This window comes from Peromyscus leucopus, chromosome 3 (assembly GCF_004664715.2).
Source record: "Peromyscus leucopus breed LL Stock chromosome 3, UCI_PerLeu_2.1, whole genome shotgun sequence".
NCBI lineage: Eukaryota > Metazoa > Chordata > Mammalia > Rodentia > Cricetidae > Peromyscus > Peromyscus leucopus.
The window spans coordinates 148,078,776-148,097,918 of NC_051065.1; the positions used below are offsets into that span (position 1 = coordinate 148,078,776).

The following is a 19,143-nucleotide window of genomic DNA, read 5'->3' on the forward strand; positions in this document are numbered from 1 at the left end:
CAGTGCTCTTAACCTCTGAGCCATCTCTTCAACCCCAGAACGTGAATTTAACTTCTCTTACTTTTATTTTCGGTTGAATTTTTCTGATTTTTTGCCCCTAGAATGTCCTACTGGTTATACTACAGTGTAAATCTACAGTTCTCAGAAATCACTTAGGGCAAGAATGGTCGCTAAAACATTGGTCATAGGAATGAGATGGGACCTGCCTCGTAGTGAGAACAGACAGAGTAGCTCTAAATTAAGGGCAGCTCTTTTCTTTCTTTCTTTCTTTTTTTTTTCATTTTTATTTATTTATTTTTTTCTATTATCAGCTTGATACAATACAAATTCTTATCCTAATAGTGAAATGTTTACTGAGGCTTGCCCAGTGATTGAGTAAAACCGAAACTTATAAGCCACAGTCATCCTAGGGTCCCCCCTGCTAGGTAGCCTCTCTGGTTCTATGGGTTGCAGTCTGATTGTCCTTTGCTTTATATCTAGAATCCACTTATGAGTGAATACATACCATGTTTGTCCTTCTGGGTTTGGGTTACCTCACTCAGGATGATATTTTCTAGTTCCATCCATTTGCCAAGGGCAGCTCTTTTCTTACCCAACAAGCTTTGAAAAGAGTTTGGGGAAAAGGTCAATGACAGAGTGCTTGCCTGGCATGTAAGAAGTGTTCTAATGTCCACACCCTCCCCCCAAAGTCACCCAATATGTGCAGTGTGTCTCCTTGGATATGGAGAGGACGTTCTCCATGATGAAGAGGTTGCATTTTAGTGGGTGGTGAAGCACATAAACAAGCTGGGCCATGGGTTTTTCATGGAGGTTAAAAACACAGAATGAAGCCTTGATAGATTAGGGAGAGAAAGGAGACCATTAGATTAGGGAGAGAAAGAAAACCATTAGATTAGGGAGAGAAAGGAGACCATTAGATTAGGGAGAGAAAGAAAACCATTAGATTAGGGAGAGAAAGGAGACCATTAGATTAGGGAGAGAAAGAAAACCATTAGATTAGGGAGAGAAAGGAGACCATCCAGCAGAGAAGGGCATCCGCCCTCTGAACCAGGCAGTTAGTGGAGGTTACAGGTGTTGAGAGCTGCGGTGAGGTGGCTTTGAAAATGACCACAACAGGGTGTCTATCGTGTCTGACGACTTGGAAGAGACGGAGGGCACAGGTGTGTCAGGCTGAGACCAGAAGAATCAGGAAATATGGAGAGGGTGGAAGGTCATGGCCGGAAAGGAGATTGGGAACTAGGCATGAAGGCACATGCTGGAGATCTCAGCACTTGGAGGGTAGAGGCAGAAGAACGGGAGTTCAAGGTCACCCTCAGCGACACGGTGAATTCAAGAGTACCCTGAGCTATACGAAACCCTATCTCGAAATGAGTTTTACCGTGGTCAATGACAAGTGTTCCAAGAAGAAGAGGGCCAACATTAGACAGCTGTGGAGATTTAAGTGACACATAATAAGGACACATGATGATGGACACAGCTAAACAGACGTTAGACGGGAGACAAATTCATCTTCAAATGGCAAGTTCACAGCATGATAGGTGTTTTATTTCTACTGATTTGTATGCTTCCCAATGGGGGTTAAGCATGCAAGTTACCCAGGGGCGGGTCTCACAGATTGGCCTTTCTCACTCTGAACACAGCTGGAAGCCAGATATGTTGAAAGGACTCTTGGGCTGCACATGCCAGCGTCCAGTACTCTCAAGGCAGGCGTCCATACCAGGGGCTGCTGAAGAGATGGCTCAGTGGTTAGGAGCACCAGCTGGGCTTGCAGAGGACAGGGGTTTGGTTCACAACAGTCTGTAACTCTAGTTCCAAGGGATCCAACCCCCTCTTCAGGCCTCCTCAGGTACCAGGCACACACATGGTGCACATATGTATGTACAGACAAACACCCAAACACATTAAAAAATATTCAAAGTTTAAATTAAATTTCAGTTAAAGCATGCTGTCTGTACATGATTTTTAATTCTATAAAAATAACTATTTTTACCGGGCGGTGGTGGCGCATGTTTTTAATCACAACACTCAGGAGGCAGAGGCAATAGGCTAGCCTGGTCTACAGATCAAGTTCCAGGACAGCCAGGGCTACACAGAGAAACCCTGTCTTGAAAAACAACAACTGTTTTTAAAACTATCAATGTCGGGCGGCGGTGGCACACGCCTTTAATTCTAGTACTCAGGAGGATATCTGTGAGTTCAAGGCCAGCCTGGTCTACAGAGCGAGATCCAGGACAGGCACCAAAACTACACGGAGAAGCCCTGTCTCAAAAAACCAAAAAATCAAACAAACAAACAAACAAAACCCAAAACCAAACAAAACAAAAAGACTATCCATGCCATCACCCAGTTACATATACTAAATTGTTGTTTCTTTCCTGATGATGAAACCATAATGCTTCAGCCCCCAGAACGAACAGCTGGGGCTTCATTAACGACGATAGGTCTCGGCTGAAGTCTTCCCATGGAAGACCTGTACCTCAAATCTTAATAGTTTCTATGATGGACTTGTTAAAACTAAGCCAGATGTCAGTCCAAGCACCAGCCCGTAGCTGCCTCTTCTGCTTCCTTCTTTCCCTTTTGAATACACATGCATGCTGGAGCTGTGGCTCCGATGGCAGAGCACCTGCCTAGTGTGTGTGAAGCCCGAGGGTGGATCCCAGCACTACTTAAAAGGGGCATGGTGGTACAATCCTGCAGTTGAGGCACTCTCAGTGGAAGCTCAAGGATCACAAGTTCAAGGTCATCCTTGGCTACCTACAAGGTTGAAGGCCAGCCTGGATTATGTGAAACTGTTTAAACACACACACACACACACACACACGCACACGCACACGCACACGCACACGCACACACACACACACACGTATGTCCCACAAGGCCTCAACACTACACAAAGAACTACAGGCAACTAAGGAATTCTAACATCAGGAAAAACAATCTTCCCCAGGGAAGAACACACCAACTGGTTACCCAATACCAAAAGATCATCCCTAAAAACATATATACAAGTAACATACAGACTGAGCATATATATTTAGGAATATATCTACTACTAATATATTAGTAAAAGAAAGAGGCCATGAATTCGGAAGAGCTCAAGAAAGGGTATATGTGAGGGGATGAAAGAGAAGGAAGAAATGTTACAATATAAACTCAAGATATATACATCCATACATATATATTTTACACACACACACACACACACACACACACACACACACACACACATACATATGAAGAAAAGGGCCAGTGAGATGACTCAGTTGGTAAACATGCTTGAGAGCTCAGCCTGAAGACCTGAGTTCAACCCTCAGGATTTACAGAGTAGAAAGAACTTCTACTTCTTTGGGTTGTCCATATGCCTCACACAGGTGTGACATGAGTGTGTCCAAACACACACACACACACACACTAAATAACAAATAAATGTAATGCAAATAATTAAGATATATGCAAACTTAGTCAAACTTAGCTCTGAGAACATATCACTTGCCTGTTTTCTTTTTTTCTTAATCCATTCATGTTATCAACATACACATATATTTGTTGACATTTTGAACACTATTTAATTTTCATGTGGATGTGCGTGTGCTTGCATGAGTGTACACTACACATGTGCCGAAGTCTCTGCAGGTCAGTAGAGAGCATTGGATCCCCTGTAACTAGAATTATGGATGTTTGTGAGCCACCATGTGGATGCTGGGAACCAAACCCACATCTTGTGCAAGAGCAGCCAATGAGTGACCAATCACCTCTCTGGTACTCCTCGCTTTTTTGGGCAGTCTAGTGTAGCTCAGGCTAACTTCACACTTGCTATGTAGTAGAGGATGCCCTTGAATTTCAGATCCTCCTCATCTACCTAATGAGAGTTAGGATTACAGGCTTGTGCACCACACCCACATGTTACGGATAGTCTTTGTAAAACATTTACTGGGCTAGAGAGACTGCTCAGCAGTTAGGAGCACTTGCTACTCTTGCAGAGGACCTGAGTTCAATTCCCAGCATCCAGGGAATCTGAAACCTCTGGCTTGCCAAGTACATACACACCCACCCACATATACATACTCATAATTTTAAAAGAGTAAGTTTTTAAAGACAGACAATGCTATTTTTTTTAAAAGAGTGCACTTAGGTTTTCTTCATCCAGAGAGACAAGCAGATAGACACACATACACAGAGGGAGAGAGAGAGACAGAGACAGAGACAGAAAACAAACTAGGCTGGAGTTGAACTCATGACAATCCTCCTGCCTCTTCCTCCCAAGTGTTAGTATTAAAGACTTGTGCCACCACATGCAGGACTCTTAAATTGTAAATCAATTAGGAGCTGGGCAGTGGTGGCACACACGTTTAATCCCAGTAGCCAGAGACAGGGGCAGGTGGATCTCTGTGAGTTAGAGGCCAGCCTAGTCTACAAAGTGAGTTCAAGGACAGCCAGGGCTACACAGAGAAACCCTGTCTCAAAACAAACAAGGAAAGAAGTGGTCCTTAAAATTTAACTGCAGTGGGTTGTGAATATTGCTAGTAGTGAAGACTTCAGATTCCTCACCTTAACAATCTCTGAACCCTACTCTACTTTCTTCTTTAAGAAATAATTACTTGGAATGGGAGAGATGGCTCAGCACCAGCTGCTCTTTTAGAGGCTCTGGGTTCAGTTTGAAGCACCCACCCAACTCCCAGCTCAGAATTGTCTGTGACTCCAGTCCTAGGGGATCCGACACCCTCTTCTGGCCTCTGCAGGCACTGTACACACATGGTGAACAGATACATATGTGGGCAAAACACCCATATACATCAAAATAAACAAGCAGAAACAATCACTTGTATAAGAAGAAATCAAGCTTGTCACATAGCAGTCGTAGTTTTTCCCAGACAGGAGGGAGCATCAGGGAATAGTCAAAACCAGTCCAGTTTTATTTGCACTCCAGGTTGGGTCAGCGGTCACTCGGACAGCTGCTGGAATTTGGCCTTTGTGTCTATCAGGATTACACTCGTGAGAGCGTATAGACTAATGGTATACAGGAAGAATATAAAGCAGAAGATGATGATTATCACAGAAAGGATAGTTATAAGTGTGATGGACATTAACTTCTCCTGTACCCCCATGAACACGCACAAGTATGGTCCGAGACACACAATTGTGTGGCACCAGATGTCTTCCTTAATCAGGGAGAGTTGATAGTACCATATGATGATCAGGAAGATCCCTTGAATGGCCATCTGACCCACATAGTAGGCGAGGAATGTAGACAACAGGAACTTCTCCTTAGACAAGTTCAAAATCATCTCCTCACTCTTTGCATCATGTTTATTGTAGAGTGGGCTGTGGCATGGCTCTTCCTCTAAGGGTTGCGGTGAATATTCTGAGCTTACAGTTAAATTCTGAAAGACTGAAAACTCCATCATGAAAAAGACGGAGTAGACGGTCAAGCCAACAGTGTTCCAAACGCCTATCATGGGCATGGAGAAATGCTGATTGTAGCACTCGGCTACGCAGGCATCGGAGATGTTCCCATGGCACTGGAAGTCACTCTTCCTACTAAGCCAGGGCACTTCCGAGATGTACATAACTGAAAGGTAGAAGAAAGAGATAACAAGCCATGTCGTCTGCCCCTTGTAGAAATCTGTGGAATCTCTGCTCATCTGCAGTATCATAGACACTACACCCCTTGATTTCAATTTGTTTTCCATCTTGGGACCTAGGGAGAGAAAATAGTAGTAACAGGAGGGAGAAAAATGCACCGTCTACAGGGGCTTGGTTGCCTTAGGTGAGAGGAGACGCCTAAGCAAGTGTGTGTTAGGGAAGAAGGTACCCACCCAGTTCATGGTATTTGTTAGAGTTCGTTCATTCAGTAACTCCTTCTGCTTTGGGCCTGTCAGTCTCTCTTCTCTGCTGAATCCTTCCCCAAGCCCCTCCCCCAGGTTATTTCTTAACCCCCCTGCATAGCTCTTCATCCTCTTTCCTCTCGTCACAAATTCTCTAGGCTACTTACTCCTTTATAGTCTCGGGACCAAACTGTGCCAATCAAGTCGTGCCAACCAACTGTGGGTTCCAACTGTCGTAGAATTGCCATGGGTACCTGGATATCAGCCCTTAAAGGTGAATCTCCCCTTCTTCCTTCTGGGAAGTACTTGAGATGGTAGGCCAAATGGGTCGGTATCATCCAAAGGCAGTTCCCACATGATTGATTAAGCTATGGCTAGACCAACACTTGGTTCCTTTCTATTGGAGAACAGTTTGCCTGCTCTGCATCCCGCTGCTTACTTGGAACTCTTATTGATACACAGGTTGCCTTGAACACCAGTGGAGTCTGGCTACAAGGAAAGGTAACAGAAACTTCTCACCTTTGGTCACAGACAAGGCGGTGTGCCTTTCCCCCTCAAGTTCACTGAGACTTCTATGGTTCTGATCATTTTTCTGTTTGGGGAGCTATAAGGACATTGTTGGGACAAATTATTGTTAACTTATTCAATCATTGACCTGCCCCTTCTATCCAATTGGCTGAGCTTTGTTGGGCCTGCTTTGCAATTCAAATCTGTCTTCTTTTTCTTTCCTCCTCCTCCTCCACCTCCTCTCCTCTCCTTCTAAGACAGGATCTCACACTGTAGTTCAGGCTAGCCTGGAGCTCATTATATAACCCAACTTGGCCTTGAACTCGTGATAATTCTCCTGCCTTAGCTTCTCACAGGTGTGCATCATTGCATCTGGCTTTCCAGTTCTGTTCTCCCACCAACCCCAACTCTGCTTCCTTTAAAAGTGTTAGTCTAGGGCTGGAGAAATGGCTTAGAGGTTAAGAGCACTGACTGCTCTTCCAGAGGTCCTGAGTTCAATTCCCAGCAACCACATGGTGGCTCACAACCATCTGTAATGAGATCTGGTGCTGTCTTCTGGCCACAAGAACACGTGTAGCAATACTGTATACATAATAAATAAATCAAAAAAAAAAAAAGAAAGAAAGAAAAAGGAAAAAGAAAAGAAAAACCCACATGCTATCATAAAACTTGAATAAAAATGCAATAGTAAAAATTAAAACTAAAATAAAAGAATACTACAGTATCAGTCAATACCTTCCACTCTAGGTGAATGTGGGGTCTACAACCTGCTTTACTGCCTTCTGCTAACTCAGATGAGAAAAAAAGCAGGCTTAGACAAGAATTGTATCAGGGAGCAAGAAAAGAGATACCATGATAAATGAAGACATCATGGGAATAGGAAGAGGCAGGGTGCCGGAGAAGCTCTCAGGAATCCGCAAAGATGACCCCACCTTGGACTACAAACAATGGTCTAGAGGGTGCCTGACTGATCTACTCTGGTGACCGGTCTAGTGAATACCCTAACTGTCATCATAGAGCCTTCATCCAGTGACTGATGGAAGCAGATGCAGAGATCCACAGCTGGGTGCCAGCTGAGATCCGGGATTCCAACCAATGAGAGAGAGGAGGGATTCTGTGGGCAGGGGACGTGGAGATCATGATGGGAAGACGTGCAGAGATGACCAGCCACACTAGTGGAAACCCATGAACTGTGGACTAATAGCTATGGAGCCCCCATAGGACTAGACTAGGCCCTCTGGCTACCAGAGACAGTTGTTTAGCTCGAACTGTTTGGGGGGTGCCCAGGCAAGGGGATCGGGATTGTCCCTGGTGCATGGCGGGCTTTTTGGAGCCCAGTGTGTGGGTGTGACACCTTGCACAGACTTGGTGCAGGGGGGAGGGGCTTGGACCTGCCTCAGCTGAGTGTGCCAGGCTCTGCTGACTCCCCCAGGGGGGACTCTGATGTGGAAAATGTGGGAATGGGGGCTGGGAAGAGGGGGGAATCTATGGTTGGTATGTAAAGTGAATAGAAAATTTCTTAATAAAAAATGGAAAAAAAGAAATAGATCATAAAACAAAACAAAACAAAAAAAAAGAATTGTATCAGGGATGAAGGTCAAAGATCAAGCAAGTATAAAACAAACCCCTCGTGGATAGAACAGGTCATACAAGGCACGGTACCATAATAATGAGTGATTTAAGGACCTACCCACTCTCATATTTAGGTAGGTTATCCAAAATAAAAATCAACAAAGAAATCTAAAACTGCACCACAGAGCAAGTGAATCTAGGAGGTAGTTGTAGAATATTCCATCCAAGATACACAGACTCTGCTTACTTTCCCGAAGCCCATGGAATATTCTCTGAAACAGACCACATTCTCGACAAGTCAAGTCTTACTAAATAAAAAAGAACCAAAATAATCCTACATCAGATCTTAGTGCAATAAAAAGAAATCAGTAGCGCCAGGTGTTGTGACACACACCTTTAATCTCAGCACTTGGGAGGCAGAAGAAGGCGGAGCTCTGTGAGTTTGAGATCAGCCTAGTCTACAAAGTGAGTTCCAGGACAGCCAGGGCTGTTACACAGAGAAACCCTGTCTCAAAAACCCAAAAAAAAGAAAAGAAAGAAATGAGTAGCATGGAAAACTCCAGAAGCTGGGGAAGGGGTGAGGTGACTCAGCAGATGCCACCAAGCCTGAAGACTCGACTTCAACCCTTGGGAGTCACAAGATGAAAGGAGAGAACCAATTGTTGCAAATTATCCTCTGACCACCACATGCATAGGATGGCATGTATGCACACACAGACAGAGAGACAGACACACACACACACACAATCAATTTTAAAAAAAAACAAAATTTTTTGTTTGACAGGTTTCACATAGAATGCCTTGATACTGACCACCCTCACTTCCTGTCTACCCTCCTCACAAATCTCTCTCTAAGGGTCACATCCGTTCATTGAATTTTGTGACTCTCCAGAATCAACCACGGCGGTCTGTGTGGGTCTGGGTTTGCAGCTTATCCTCTGGAGCCTCGTGGACTCAGCAGAGAGTCATGAGTAAAGATGGCCCTTGCTCCTCTCACAGAATCACAGATAGCCATAGATAAGAAGGATAGAGCCCTTTGAGCCTCTCCCCTTGGTCTCAAGTGGGCCATGGGCCGGTACTGAAGCTTGAGGCCAGTTAGTGCTTACGATAGAGGTATTGAGTCTAGAGAAATGGTGTTTCATAGCCCTTCAGTACCTGTATCTTCTAGCTCTTACATAGGTACAACCCCCTCTTCTGAAGTATCCCCTAGGCTTTAAAAGGGGTGGTATAAGTGACTTGGGTAGGGTTGGACCACAGATTTCCTCATCTTGGCCAGCCAAGAGTCTCTGCTTTTTTGTAGGGAGGGACTTCTTTGGTGAAGGCTAAGAGCAGCTTTTGTCTATGGACATAAGCATAAGACATTTAGAAGGCAGGTTGCCGCTTCATCAATTTAGTTAAATGTGCTTCCTGAATGGGCCGACCACCTCCACAGCCGGGGTTGTTAACCATGCTTACTGTTCCAGGCCCCTATGAAGCGGGTCTTGAATCCATTCAGAGGACTGGTTATGGCCTCAACAACCAACCACTGTTGCACAGGTGGCATGTCTTGCTTTCCAGATGGCTTTTTAAATAATTTATTACTTATTTATTGGATTTTTTTTGTTTTGTTTTTTGTTTTTCAAGACAGGGTTTCTCTATGTAGCTTTGCACCTTTCCTGGATCTCGCTCTGTAGACCAGGCTGGCCTCGAACTCACAAAGATCCTCCTGGCTCTGCCTCCCGAGTGCTAGGATTAAAGGTGTGGGCCACCACTGCCCGGCTTATTTATTGGATTTTTGAGCAGGGTTTCTCTGTGTAACCCTGGCTGTCCTGGAACTCACTCGATAGACCAGGCTGGCCCCGAACTCACAGAGATCCACCTGCCTCTGCCTCCTGAGTGCTGGGATTAAAGGTGTGCACCACCGCCTGGCAAAGATTTTTACTTTTATCAAAACAATTTGACGGGGTTGGGGATTTAGCTCAGTGGTAGAGCGCTTGCCTAGCAAGCACAAGGTCCTGGGTTCAGTCCTCAGCTCTGAAAACAACAACAACAACAAAAACAAACCAATTTGACAAAATTCCAGAGAAGAGTCAGAGTGACTGATTAGTACCCAACGTTACTGTCAAAGCTTCTGAAGGAGCCACAGAATGTTTTCAGTTCCATTGGGGGCTCGAGGCCAGGGGTGGGGGGGGTGGGGGGGTGGGGGGGAGTGGGGGGGTGGGGGGGTGGGGGGTGGAGGGAGTGGGGGGAGGATGATGAGACATATGCCATTATGAATATAAGGAAAACCAGAGCTCAGGGTTCTTAGTCTAGTTAATAAAAAAATTTAAGACTGGACTCAAGGACAATTTTCTTAGGGTGTAAAAGGGAAAAAAAACCCAAAAGTCAAACAAGTTGTAAATATCAACAGCTACCTAGATAGAAACAATGGAGAAGTGAGGGGAAAAGTCGTGAGGTACAGGGGAAGGACTCCAGTTCTGGCCAGTACCACCCCACCCCACCCCACCCCCAAAGGCAGAAAAAATACAGAGGAAAAGGTGTGCCCTTCAGACTCTCAGAAAGGCTGGCAGTCCCAGCCAAAGCTCATGGTGGGCCATAGGGACTGTGCTGGGATAGGAATCCTGAGGAAGAGTACACATCTCATTGAAGAAGAATTATCTATCCCACCTGTTCGTTAGTGTGACTCGGGGTGAGCCTGCCTTTCTAGGTCAGTCCTTTGGCCAGGTGACTGACATGCCCCACTGAATCGCCAGGTCTCCGCCAAGGCCAGAGACTCTCCTGACTAGGAGGTTTTCCTGGATGGGCCTTCACTGCACGCTCTAACACTGTCTTCCTTTAGAGTGGTATCTATGCATGACGCCGCCACTCACAGCATCTGATTCACCAAGATTTGGGGAAGTAGATTACCTACTGGATTAGACCATTGGGACAGCTGTAAATATGAATCAGACTTGTTTTAAAGGCAAAATTGTATAAACACAGGAAGAGTATTTTGACCCAGTTGAAATGTATATCTGTTTGACAATATCACTTAGGATATTGGAAATTTGAGACATATTTAAACTAAGCAAGTTTATGGCTATAGGTCCTCACTAGGAGGAACTGTTAAAGAATACATTCTGAGCCAGGCAGTAGTGATGCACACCTTTAATCCCAGCACTCCAGAGGCAGGCAGATCTCTGTGAGTTCAAGGCCAAGCCTGGTCTTCAGAGTCAGTTCCAGAACAGGCTCCAGAGCTACACAAAGAAACCCTGTCTCAGAAGAAGAAAAAAAAAAAAAAAAAGAATACATTCTGGCCAGGCAGTGGTGGTGTACGCCTTTAGTTCCAGTGCTTGGGAGGCAGAGGCAGGCAGATCTCTCTGAGTTTGTAGACAGCCTGGTCTACAGAGTGAGTTCCAAGACAGCCAGGGCTACACAGAGAAATACTACTATCTTGAAAAACCAAAAAAAAAAAAAAAAAAATCATTCAGGCAAATAGATGTAAAATCATGCTGTATAGGGTAACCCAGACACCAAAAGATAAACATGGTATGTATTTGCTTATACGTGGCTATCAGCTAACCAAGTTACAATCTGTAGACCCAGAGAGGTTAGGTATAGAGAAAGGGACTGGTGGGGGGTGGGGCATGCACATGGATCTCTCTGGGAAAGGGAAATAGATTTTATGGGTAGACTGGGGGCGGGGCAAGAATGGGGACAAGAATGGGATGACCATGTGGGGAGGGGAGATGGGGTTGAATGAGAGATATGAGGAGAGACAGCAAGAACTGAGGGACACTGAGGTGGGTATGGGAACCTAGTGCAGTGGAAACTTCCTATAATACATGTTAGTGATCCTAATGAAGCCTCCAGATAATGAGATGGAGTCCCAGCTGGTCGTCTCTTGTCACCAAACAAACCTTCCAGTACCAAAACTGGGTTACATCCAATTGAGTTGTTGGCTAAAGGGGTCCCATGGAAATCCCCACACAACCCAGGCTGTTGCCAAGATAACAGGTTGCTCTCCGCAAACTGACAGCCCCATTGCTGAAGACAGCACCCACAGAACTCACTGACCATCGAGAGGGTGAACTGGTGTCTGCATAGAACTTCACCCCGACATCGCAGTATGTTTGGTACAGGGAGGTACTCTGTAGGCTGCCCAAAGAGTTGCAAACACCCACCCAAGCCAACTACAAAACCTATGATCTACAATCTGTGCTGTCTGCAAAATATGCTGCTAGGTCAACAGTGGCACAAAGCTATGGGAGTAACCAGCCAGCGTGTGGTTTGACTTAAGGCCCAGTCCGTGAGACGGAACCGTACCTGACACTGCTTAGGTGACCAAGAACCAGAAACCAAATAGCCCAGAGGCTAGGGTAAAACCAAATACCACTGGTCTAAAAAATTTTTAAAAAGGTAAAAATGACTCCTACTGACATTCTGCTGTACTCATAGATCAGTGCCTTGCTCAGCCATCATCAGAGAGGCTTCCTCCTGCAGCAGATGGGAACAAATACAGAGACTCACAGCCAGACTTTATACACAGAGAGAGACCTTGGAACACGTAGCTCTAAATGGGATTGTCTCCATCAAGTTCCTCCCTGCAGAGCTCAGGGAACCCCAAAGAAGAGGAGGTGGAAAGAGTGTAAGACCAGGCTGGCCTCAAACTCAGAGATCTGCCTGCCTCTGCCTCCCGAGTGGGGGGATTAAAGTCATGGGCCACCGCCACCACCTGTCTCCAGATGGATTCTTTTTACTTCCTTTATCCTGGTTCATCTCCCATGGACCCCCAATCCTGCTCTCCCATCTCCCCACCCAAACTTTCCCACCCACAGTACCACCCTCTTTCTCTCCACCTACGCTCTACTATTGCCCTCCCCTGAGTGTCCCTCCCCCATCCTGGTCCTTGTCCCTGGCTTGCACAGGCACATTATGCTGTATGAGGCACACATCGCTCTAAAGAGTTGAAGCTAGGCTCTTCACATGAGAGAGACCATGCATCAGTTTTTCCTTTAAGGCCCGGTTAACTCACTTAAAAAGAATTTTCCCCCAATTCCATTTTCCTGCTAATTTCTTTTTTCTTTATTGCTAAGTAATATTCCATTGTGTATATGTATCACATCTTCACTATCCTTTCATCAGTTATTTAGTATCCAGGCTGCCTTTGTTTCCTAGCTATTATGAATAGGGCAGCAATGAACATGAATATTCGGGCATCTCTGTCATTGGCATAGGGCCTGACCTTGGGTGTATGCCCAGGAGTGGTATGGCTGTGTCATATGGTGGTTTTATCTAGTTATTGCCTTGTTTGTCTGATTTTTAGACAAACTCTCCCTGTGTCACCCAGGCTGGCCTCAAACTCACAGAGATATGCCTGCCTGAAGCCTCCTGAGTGCTGGGATCCAAGGCATCATGTACTACCATAGTTTTTTGAGCAAATTCCAGACTGATTTCCTTTTTTCTTGTTTTTTAAAGAATGCGTTTGTTTTTTAAAAAATAGATCTATTTTTTTTATGTATACAGTGTTTTGTCTGTATGTTTGCCTGCACACCGGAAGAGGGCACCAGACTGATTATAGATGGTTGTGAGCCACTACGTAGTTGCTGGGAATTGAACTCAGGACCTCTGGAAGAGCAGTCAATGCTCTTAACCTCTGAGCCATCTCTCCAGCCCTAGACTGATTTCCAAAGTGGCTACACTAGTTTACACCTCTACCAACAGCACTTCAGCATTGCCATTTCCCCACATCTTGGCCAGCATTAGATGTCATTAGTATTCTTTTTCTTTTTAAGATTTATTTATTATGTATATAGTGTTTGTATGCCTGCAGGCCAGAAGAGGGCACCAGATCTCATTATAGATGGCTGATGGCTGTAAGCCAGCCACCATGTGGTTGCTGGGAACTGAACTCAGGACCTCTGGAAGAGCAGCCAGTGCTCCTAACCTCTGAGCCATCTCTCTAGCCCCAATGTCACTGGTATTCCTGCTGGTAGCTATTCTGAGTGGGGTGAGATAGAATCTTTCTTCCTTCCTTCCTTCCTTCCTTCCTTCCTTCCTTCCTTCCTTCCTTCCTTCCTTCCTCTCTCTCTCTCTCTCTCCCTCCCTCTCTCTCTCTCTTTCTTTCTATTTTTAATGAAAAATACAGAACACTTCCTGAATCTGCATGCTAGCCTCAAGTAGAGGCCATGATTATCTTCTCTGTATTGTTCCAATTCAAGTCCATGTGCTTCTGAATCCAGCACTGAGATGAATCCGAAAGAGGTCTTAATCTTCATTTTCCTAATAGATAAGGATGGTGAACACTTTTAAGTGTCTCCTGAGGAGGCAGAGGCAGGTGGATCTCTGTGAATTCAAGGCCAGCCTGAAGGGAGCAGGCAAAAGCACCTGGCTTGAGTACTGCCATTTTGACTTCAGACTCCATTTTACCTGTAGGTTCCCAGGCCCCAGAGGAGCTGAGAACTTTCTAATGGCTGATCAACCTCCTCCCTAAACCATAGAAATAGTCGCCATCCATCTTTACTTCTCTGAAACATTATGGCTGCCCCTAACAACAGAAAAAACAAATGAATCTGATTGGTTGGACTGAAAGGCTTGCTTTGTATGTTGGTTGACAATGGTGGAACACACAAGGAAGGTCCCAAACTTTTGATTCCTGATTGGTGAAAATTGTCACTGTAACTTGATGACAAATGGGTTTGTGATTTTTGTGCTTATAAACCTCACTTCTGCCCCTGCTCGGGGATGTCAGGAGGAAAAAGACTCCCGAGTCCTTATACTGTAGCCCTGATGAATGATCAGTGCCCTGCTTATGTGGTGATTTAATAAAATCTTTGGAACCCATAAGTGTTGTTTCTCTCCTTCCTCGTGGCACAAAACGGGCTAGGTGTAACGAGCCAAAGCTATATAGTGAGATCCTGTCTCAAAACAAAACAAAAATGTCTCCTAGCCATGTGCATTTCTTCTTTTGAAAACGTTGTGCTTAGTTCTGTAGCCCACTTCTAACTGGATTGTAAAGATTCCCATCAGAGCCTCCTCTTCCCTCCACTGAACGTCTCCTTTGCTGTGCAGAAGGTTTTGAATTTCCTGGGATGCTGCTGTCAGCAGCTGGTCTTCTTTCCTGGGCTATTGGAATCCTAGGTAGAAAATTACTACTGGACTGGAGAGAGAGCTCAGCTGACTGCTTTTCCAGAGGACCAGGGTGCGATTGCCAGTACCCAGCTGGGAACTCAGCCGGGAGGCAAAGGAAGGCAGATCTCTGTGGTTTCAGGCAAGCTCTGTTTACATAGTGAGTTCCAGGACAGCCAGGACTACGTAGAAAGACCTTGTCTCAAACAAACAAACAACAAACAAACAGACAAACAAAAACATTCCACACACACACACACACACACACACAGCTGTTCACAACCAACCTGCCCCTCTAGTTGCAGTGGATCTATTGCCCTTTTCTGGCTTCTGGGGGTACTGCACACACACACACACACACACACACACACACACACACACACACGGGCAAAACACCTACAGATATTAAATACATAGATAAATAGATAGATAGATAGATAGATAGATAGATAGATAGATAGATTACCTATACCTACATGTTGGAGCACACTCCCTACCTTTCTCTCTAGCAATTTCAGAGTATCCAATCAGGTCCAATCCACTTGGGTTTGAGTTACAAGGTGAGAGACAGGGATTTGGTTTCATTCTTCTATGTGCTGACACCCACATTTTCCAGCATCGGCTGCTGAAAATGCTGTCCCTTTCTCAATGTTCATTTTTTGGCAACTTTGTCAAAATCAGATAGCTGTAGTTTCATGGACTTATATCTGAGTATTCTCTTCCAGTGATCTATATATCTGCTTTTCTGTTATTAACATACTGTTCATAGTACTATGGCTCTGTAGAATGATCTGAGATCAGATAGAATGATAGCTTCCATGGTGTTATTTTTGTTTAGGATGGCTTTGGTTATGCTTGGTTTTTTGTTTGTTTGTTTGTTTTCTGCTTCCACACAAACTCTAAAAGCATTTTCTCAGTTGGATAGTGGCGCACACCTTTAATCCCGGCACTTGGGAGGCAGAGGCGGGTGGATATCTGGGAATTCAAGGCCAGCCTGGTCTACAGAATGAGTTCCAGGATAGCCTGGGTTGTTACACACACACACACACACACACACACACACACACACACACACACACACACCAAAAAACTAAAACCAAAACCCAAAAATAACCCTGTCTCAAAAAAACCAAAAAAAAAAAAAAAAAAAAAAAAGTTTTTTCTACCTGTGAAAAATGGCCCTGGATTTTTTTTCTGGGCAGGGGATGTGGCATGTTCTAGTCAGGGTTATCATTGCCGTGATCAAATACTATGATCAAAGCCACCTGGGGAAGAAAGTGTTTCTTTGCTTACACTTCCACAGCACTGTTCATCACTGGAGGAAGTCAGGACAGGAACTGAAACAGGGAAGGAACCGGAGGCAGGAGCTGATGCAGAGGTCATGGAGGGGTGCTGCTTACTGGCTCAATTCCCCTGGTTTGCTCAGCCTGCTTTCTTATAGAACCGAGGACCAGCCCAGGGATGGTACCACCCACACTGGGCTGGGCCCTCCCCATCAATCACTAATTAAGAAAATGCCCTACAGACTTGCTTACAGCCCCATTTTATGGAGGCATTTTCTTTTTTTATTTATTCTTATTTTATGTACAATGGTGTTTTGCCTGCATACATGTCTGTGTGAGGGTGTCAGATCTTAGAGTTACAGACAGTTGTTACCTGCCATGTGGGTGCTGGGAATTGAATCCTAGGCCTCTAGAAGAGCTCTTAATTGCTGAGCCAGCCCCTGGAAGTATTTTCTTTTCTTTTTCTTTCTTTCTTTCTTTCTTTCTTTCTTTCTTTCTTTCTTTCTTTCTTTCTTTCTTTTCTTTCTTTCTTTCTTTCTTTCTTCTCTCTCTCTCTCTCTCTCTCTCCCTCTCTCTCTCTCTCTCTCTCTCCCTTCCTTCCTTCCTTCCTTTCTTCCTTTCTCTGTGTAGTTTTGGTGCCTTTCCCGTATCTCGCACTGTAGACCAGGCTGGCCTTGAACTCACAGAGATCCGCCTGCCTCTGCCTCCTGAGTGCAGGGAATAGAGGTGTGCGCCACCTCACCCAGTGGCCCTGGAATTTTATTGGGATTGTGTTGAATCTGTAGATTACTTTTGGGTAAAATGGCCACTTTCACAATATTAATTCTTCCAACCCACAAGCATGGGAGGTCTTCTCATTTCTGGTGTCTTCCTCAGTGTGTCAACTTGACATGCCTGAGAAGAGGGAGCCTCAGCTCTCAGCTGAGGAAGCGCCTCCATCAGATAGGTCTGGGAGGCATTTTCTTGGTTTGTACTCGATATGGAAGTGTTCAGCCCACTGTGGGCAGTGAGTGACATCCCTGGCCAGATGGGCCTGGGCTGTATAAAAAGGAAGCTGATGAGCAAGCCAGGAGAGTGAAGTCAGAGCAGCAGTCCTCTACGGTCTCTGCTTCAGCTCTTGCCTCCAAGTTTAAAGAGGAGAGATCTCCTTTGGTAGTCTTGAGACTGCTTTCAGACCCCCCACTCTACCCTACCTCATCCTGCCCTGAGACTGCCTGCCTGAGAAGGGTGATCAAGTTTCACATCTCTTAAATCTCCTCTCCCTCTCTAAAATCTAACAGTCTGCAATGACCTGGCATCCAGGAGGAATTTACTTTCCTGACACAGAATTAAACTGTTGAACTGTTGGTGTCTGCTTTTGTAAGCCAGCTTGCCTCTTCCTCTTTCTGGGGAAGAAAAAAAAAACAACAAAAATAAAAATAAAAAAAACCCAACATAGGTCTGTTCTTCTCCCTTTAGTGACCAACACCAATAGCTGCTTAAACAGCAAATTCTGTTTGCTAAAATAAAATTGTTCTAAGGAAACAGAACCTGTGACCTCTGCTTCGGTTAAGATTGCCTTGGGACAGGGCGGTGCTGGTGCATGCTTTTAATCCCAGCACTGGAGAGGCAGAGGCAGGCAGATCTCTGAGTTCGAGGCCATCCTAATCTATAGAGTAAGTTCCAGGACAGCCAGGGCTACACAGAGAAACCCTGTCTTCAAAAACCAAAAACTAAAGGAAAAAAGACTACTTATACATTGAGTTTTGTTTTGGAGATAGTAAAGATGTTTTTGTAAATTTTGGTTTGGTTTTTCCCCCTCTTTGGTTTTTGTTTTTTTTTGAGACAGGATTTCTCTGTGTAGCCCTGGCTATCCTGGGACTTGATTTGTAGACCAGGCTGGCCTCAAACTCACAGAGGGCTGAGATTAAAGGCCTGTGCCACCATCTGGCCAGGAGCTAAACCATACTTGTGGGGGATAGAGAGATGTCTCAGTGGTTAAGAGAACTGGCTGCTCTTCCAGAGGACCAGAGTTAGATTCCTAGCACTCATATGACTCATACTCTTCTATAAGTCCAGGCCAAGGGTATCTGATGCCTTCTTCAGCCTTGAGGGCACTAGGCATCACACACATTAAATAAATAAAATTAAAAACAACAACATGGGGCTGGAGAGATGGCTCAGAGGTTAAGAGCACTGGCTGCTCTTCCAGAGGTCCTGAGTTCAATTCCCGGCAACCACATGGTGGCTCACAACCATCTGTAATGAGATCTGGTGCCCTCTTCTGGCCTGCAGTGCAGGCAGAACACTGTATACTAAATAAATGAATAAATGAGTAAATTAAAAAAAAAAATAAATAAACAACAACATGCTTTCGGAGCCAGAGAGATGGCTCAGGGGTTAAGAACACTGGCTGCTCTTACAGAGGACCCAGGTTGAATTCCCAGCAACTACATGGCAGCTCACAGCTGTCTATAACTCCAGTTCTAGGGGATCTGACACCATCAGGTAAATGTGCAGGCAAAACACCAATACACATAAAATACAAATAAATAAATAAAATATTTTTGAAAACCTTTGTTTTGGAGGAAGTGAGAATTTTAAGCATATAAGTAAAATATATTTTTTTCATTGTGTTGATTCAAATGATTCCAAACATAAGAGAATGAAGTGATGGATTTTATGCTGTTTGCACACAAAAAAAACCTGGCCAGTTGTGTGGGTTCACAAAGAAAAGGACAAAGCCTGACTGATCTGATGTGCAAGACATCAATAACTGGAAAGACTGTAAAGATGATTCAGATGAAGACTTGACTAATGTGACTGTTATGCCCAGATCACCACCCCAAAGAGACCACTGAAGACCAAGGATGTCCAGAATGCAACAGCAA

General features: G+C 44.8%; 1 protein-coding gene and 1 non-coding gene across 3 annotated transcripts; both read right to left on the reverse strand.

Moving 5' to 3' along the window:
• Window positions 1-4,890: 4,890 nt before the first annotated feature.
• LOC119087562 lies at window positions 4,891-6,321 on the reverse strand. Of its 2 annotated transcripts, none has more exons than XM_037203468.1 (2): window positions 5,993-6,321; window positions 4,891-5,698 (listed from the first exon to the last, which is right to left on the reverse strand). In XM_037203468.1, the coding sequence occupies exon 2, from the start codon at window positions 5,688-5,690 to the stop codon at window positions 4,941-4,943; it is 750 nt and encodes a 249-aa protein (XP_037059363.1). In that variant the 5' UTR covers window positions 5,691-5,698; window positions 5,993-6,321; the 3' UTR covers window positions 4,891-4,940. The 2 variants fall into 2 exon arrangements, with proteins under 2 accessions (XP_037059363.1, XP_037059364.1); XM_037203469.1 differs by lacking the exon at window positions 5,993-6,321 and adding an exon at window positions 5,817-5,917.
• A 7,679-nt stretch (window positions 6,322-14,000) lies between these two features.
• LOC114683514 lies at window positions 14,001-14,107 on the reverse strand. The gene has a single exon (XR_003733166.1). It is a non-coding gene; the product is annotated as a U6 spliceosomal RNA (small nuclear RNA).
• Between the last annotated feature and the right edge of the window lie 5,036 nt (window positions 14,108-19,143).

Coding starts and splice junctions, on each gene's coding strand:
- LOC119087562 (XM_037203468.1), bottom strand. CDS start 5,690: ATGGAAAACAAATTGAAATCAAGGGGTGTAGTGTCTATGATACTGCAG.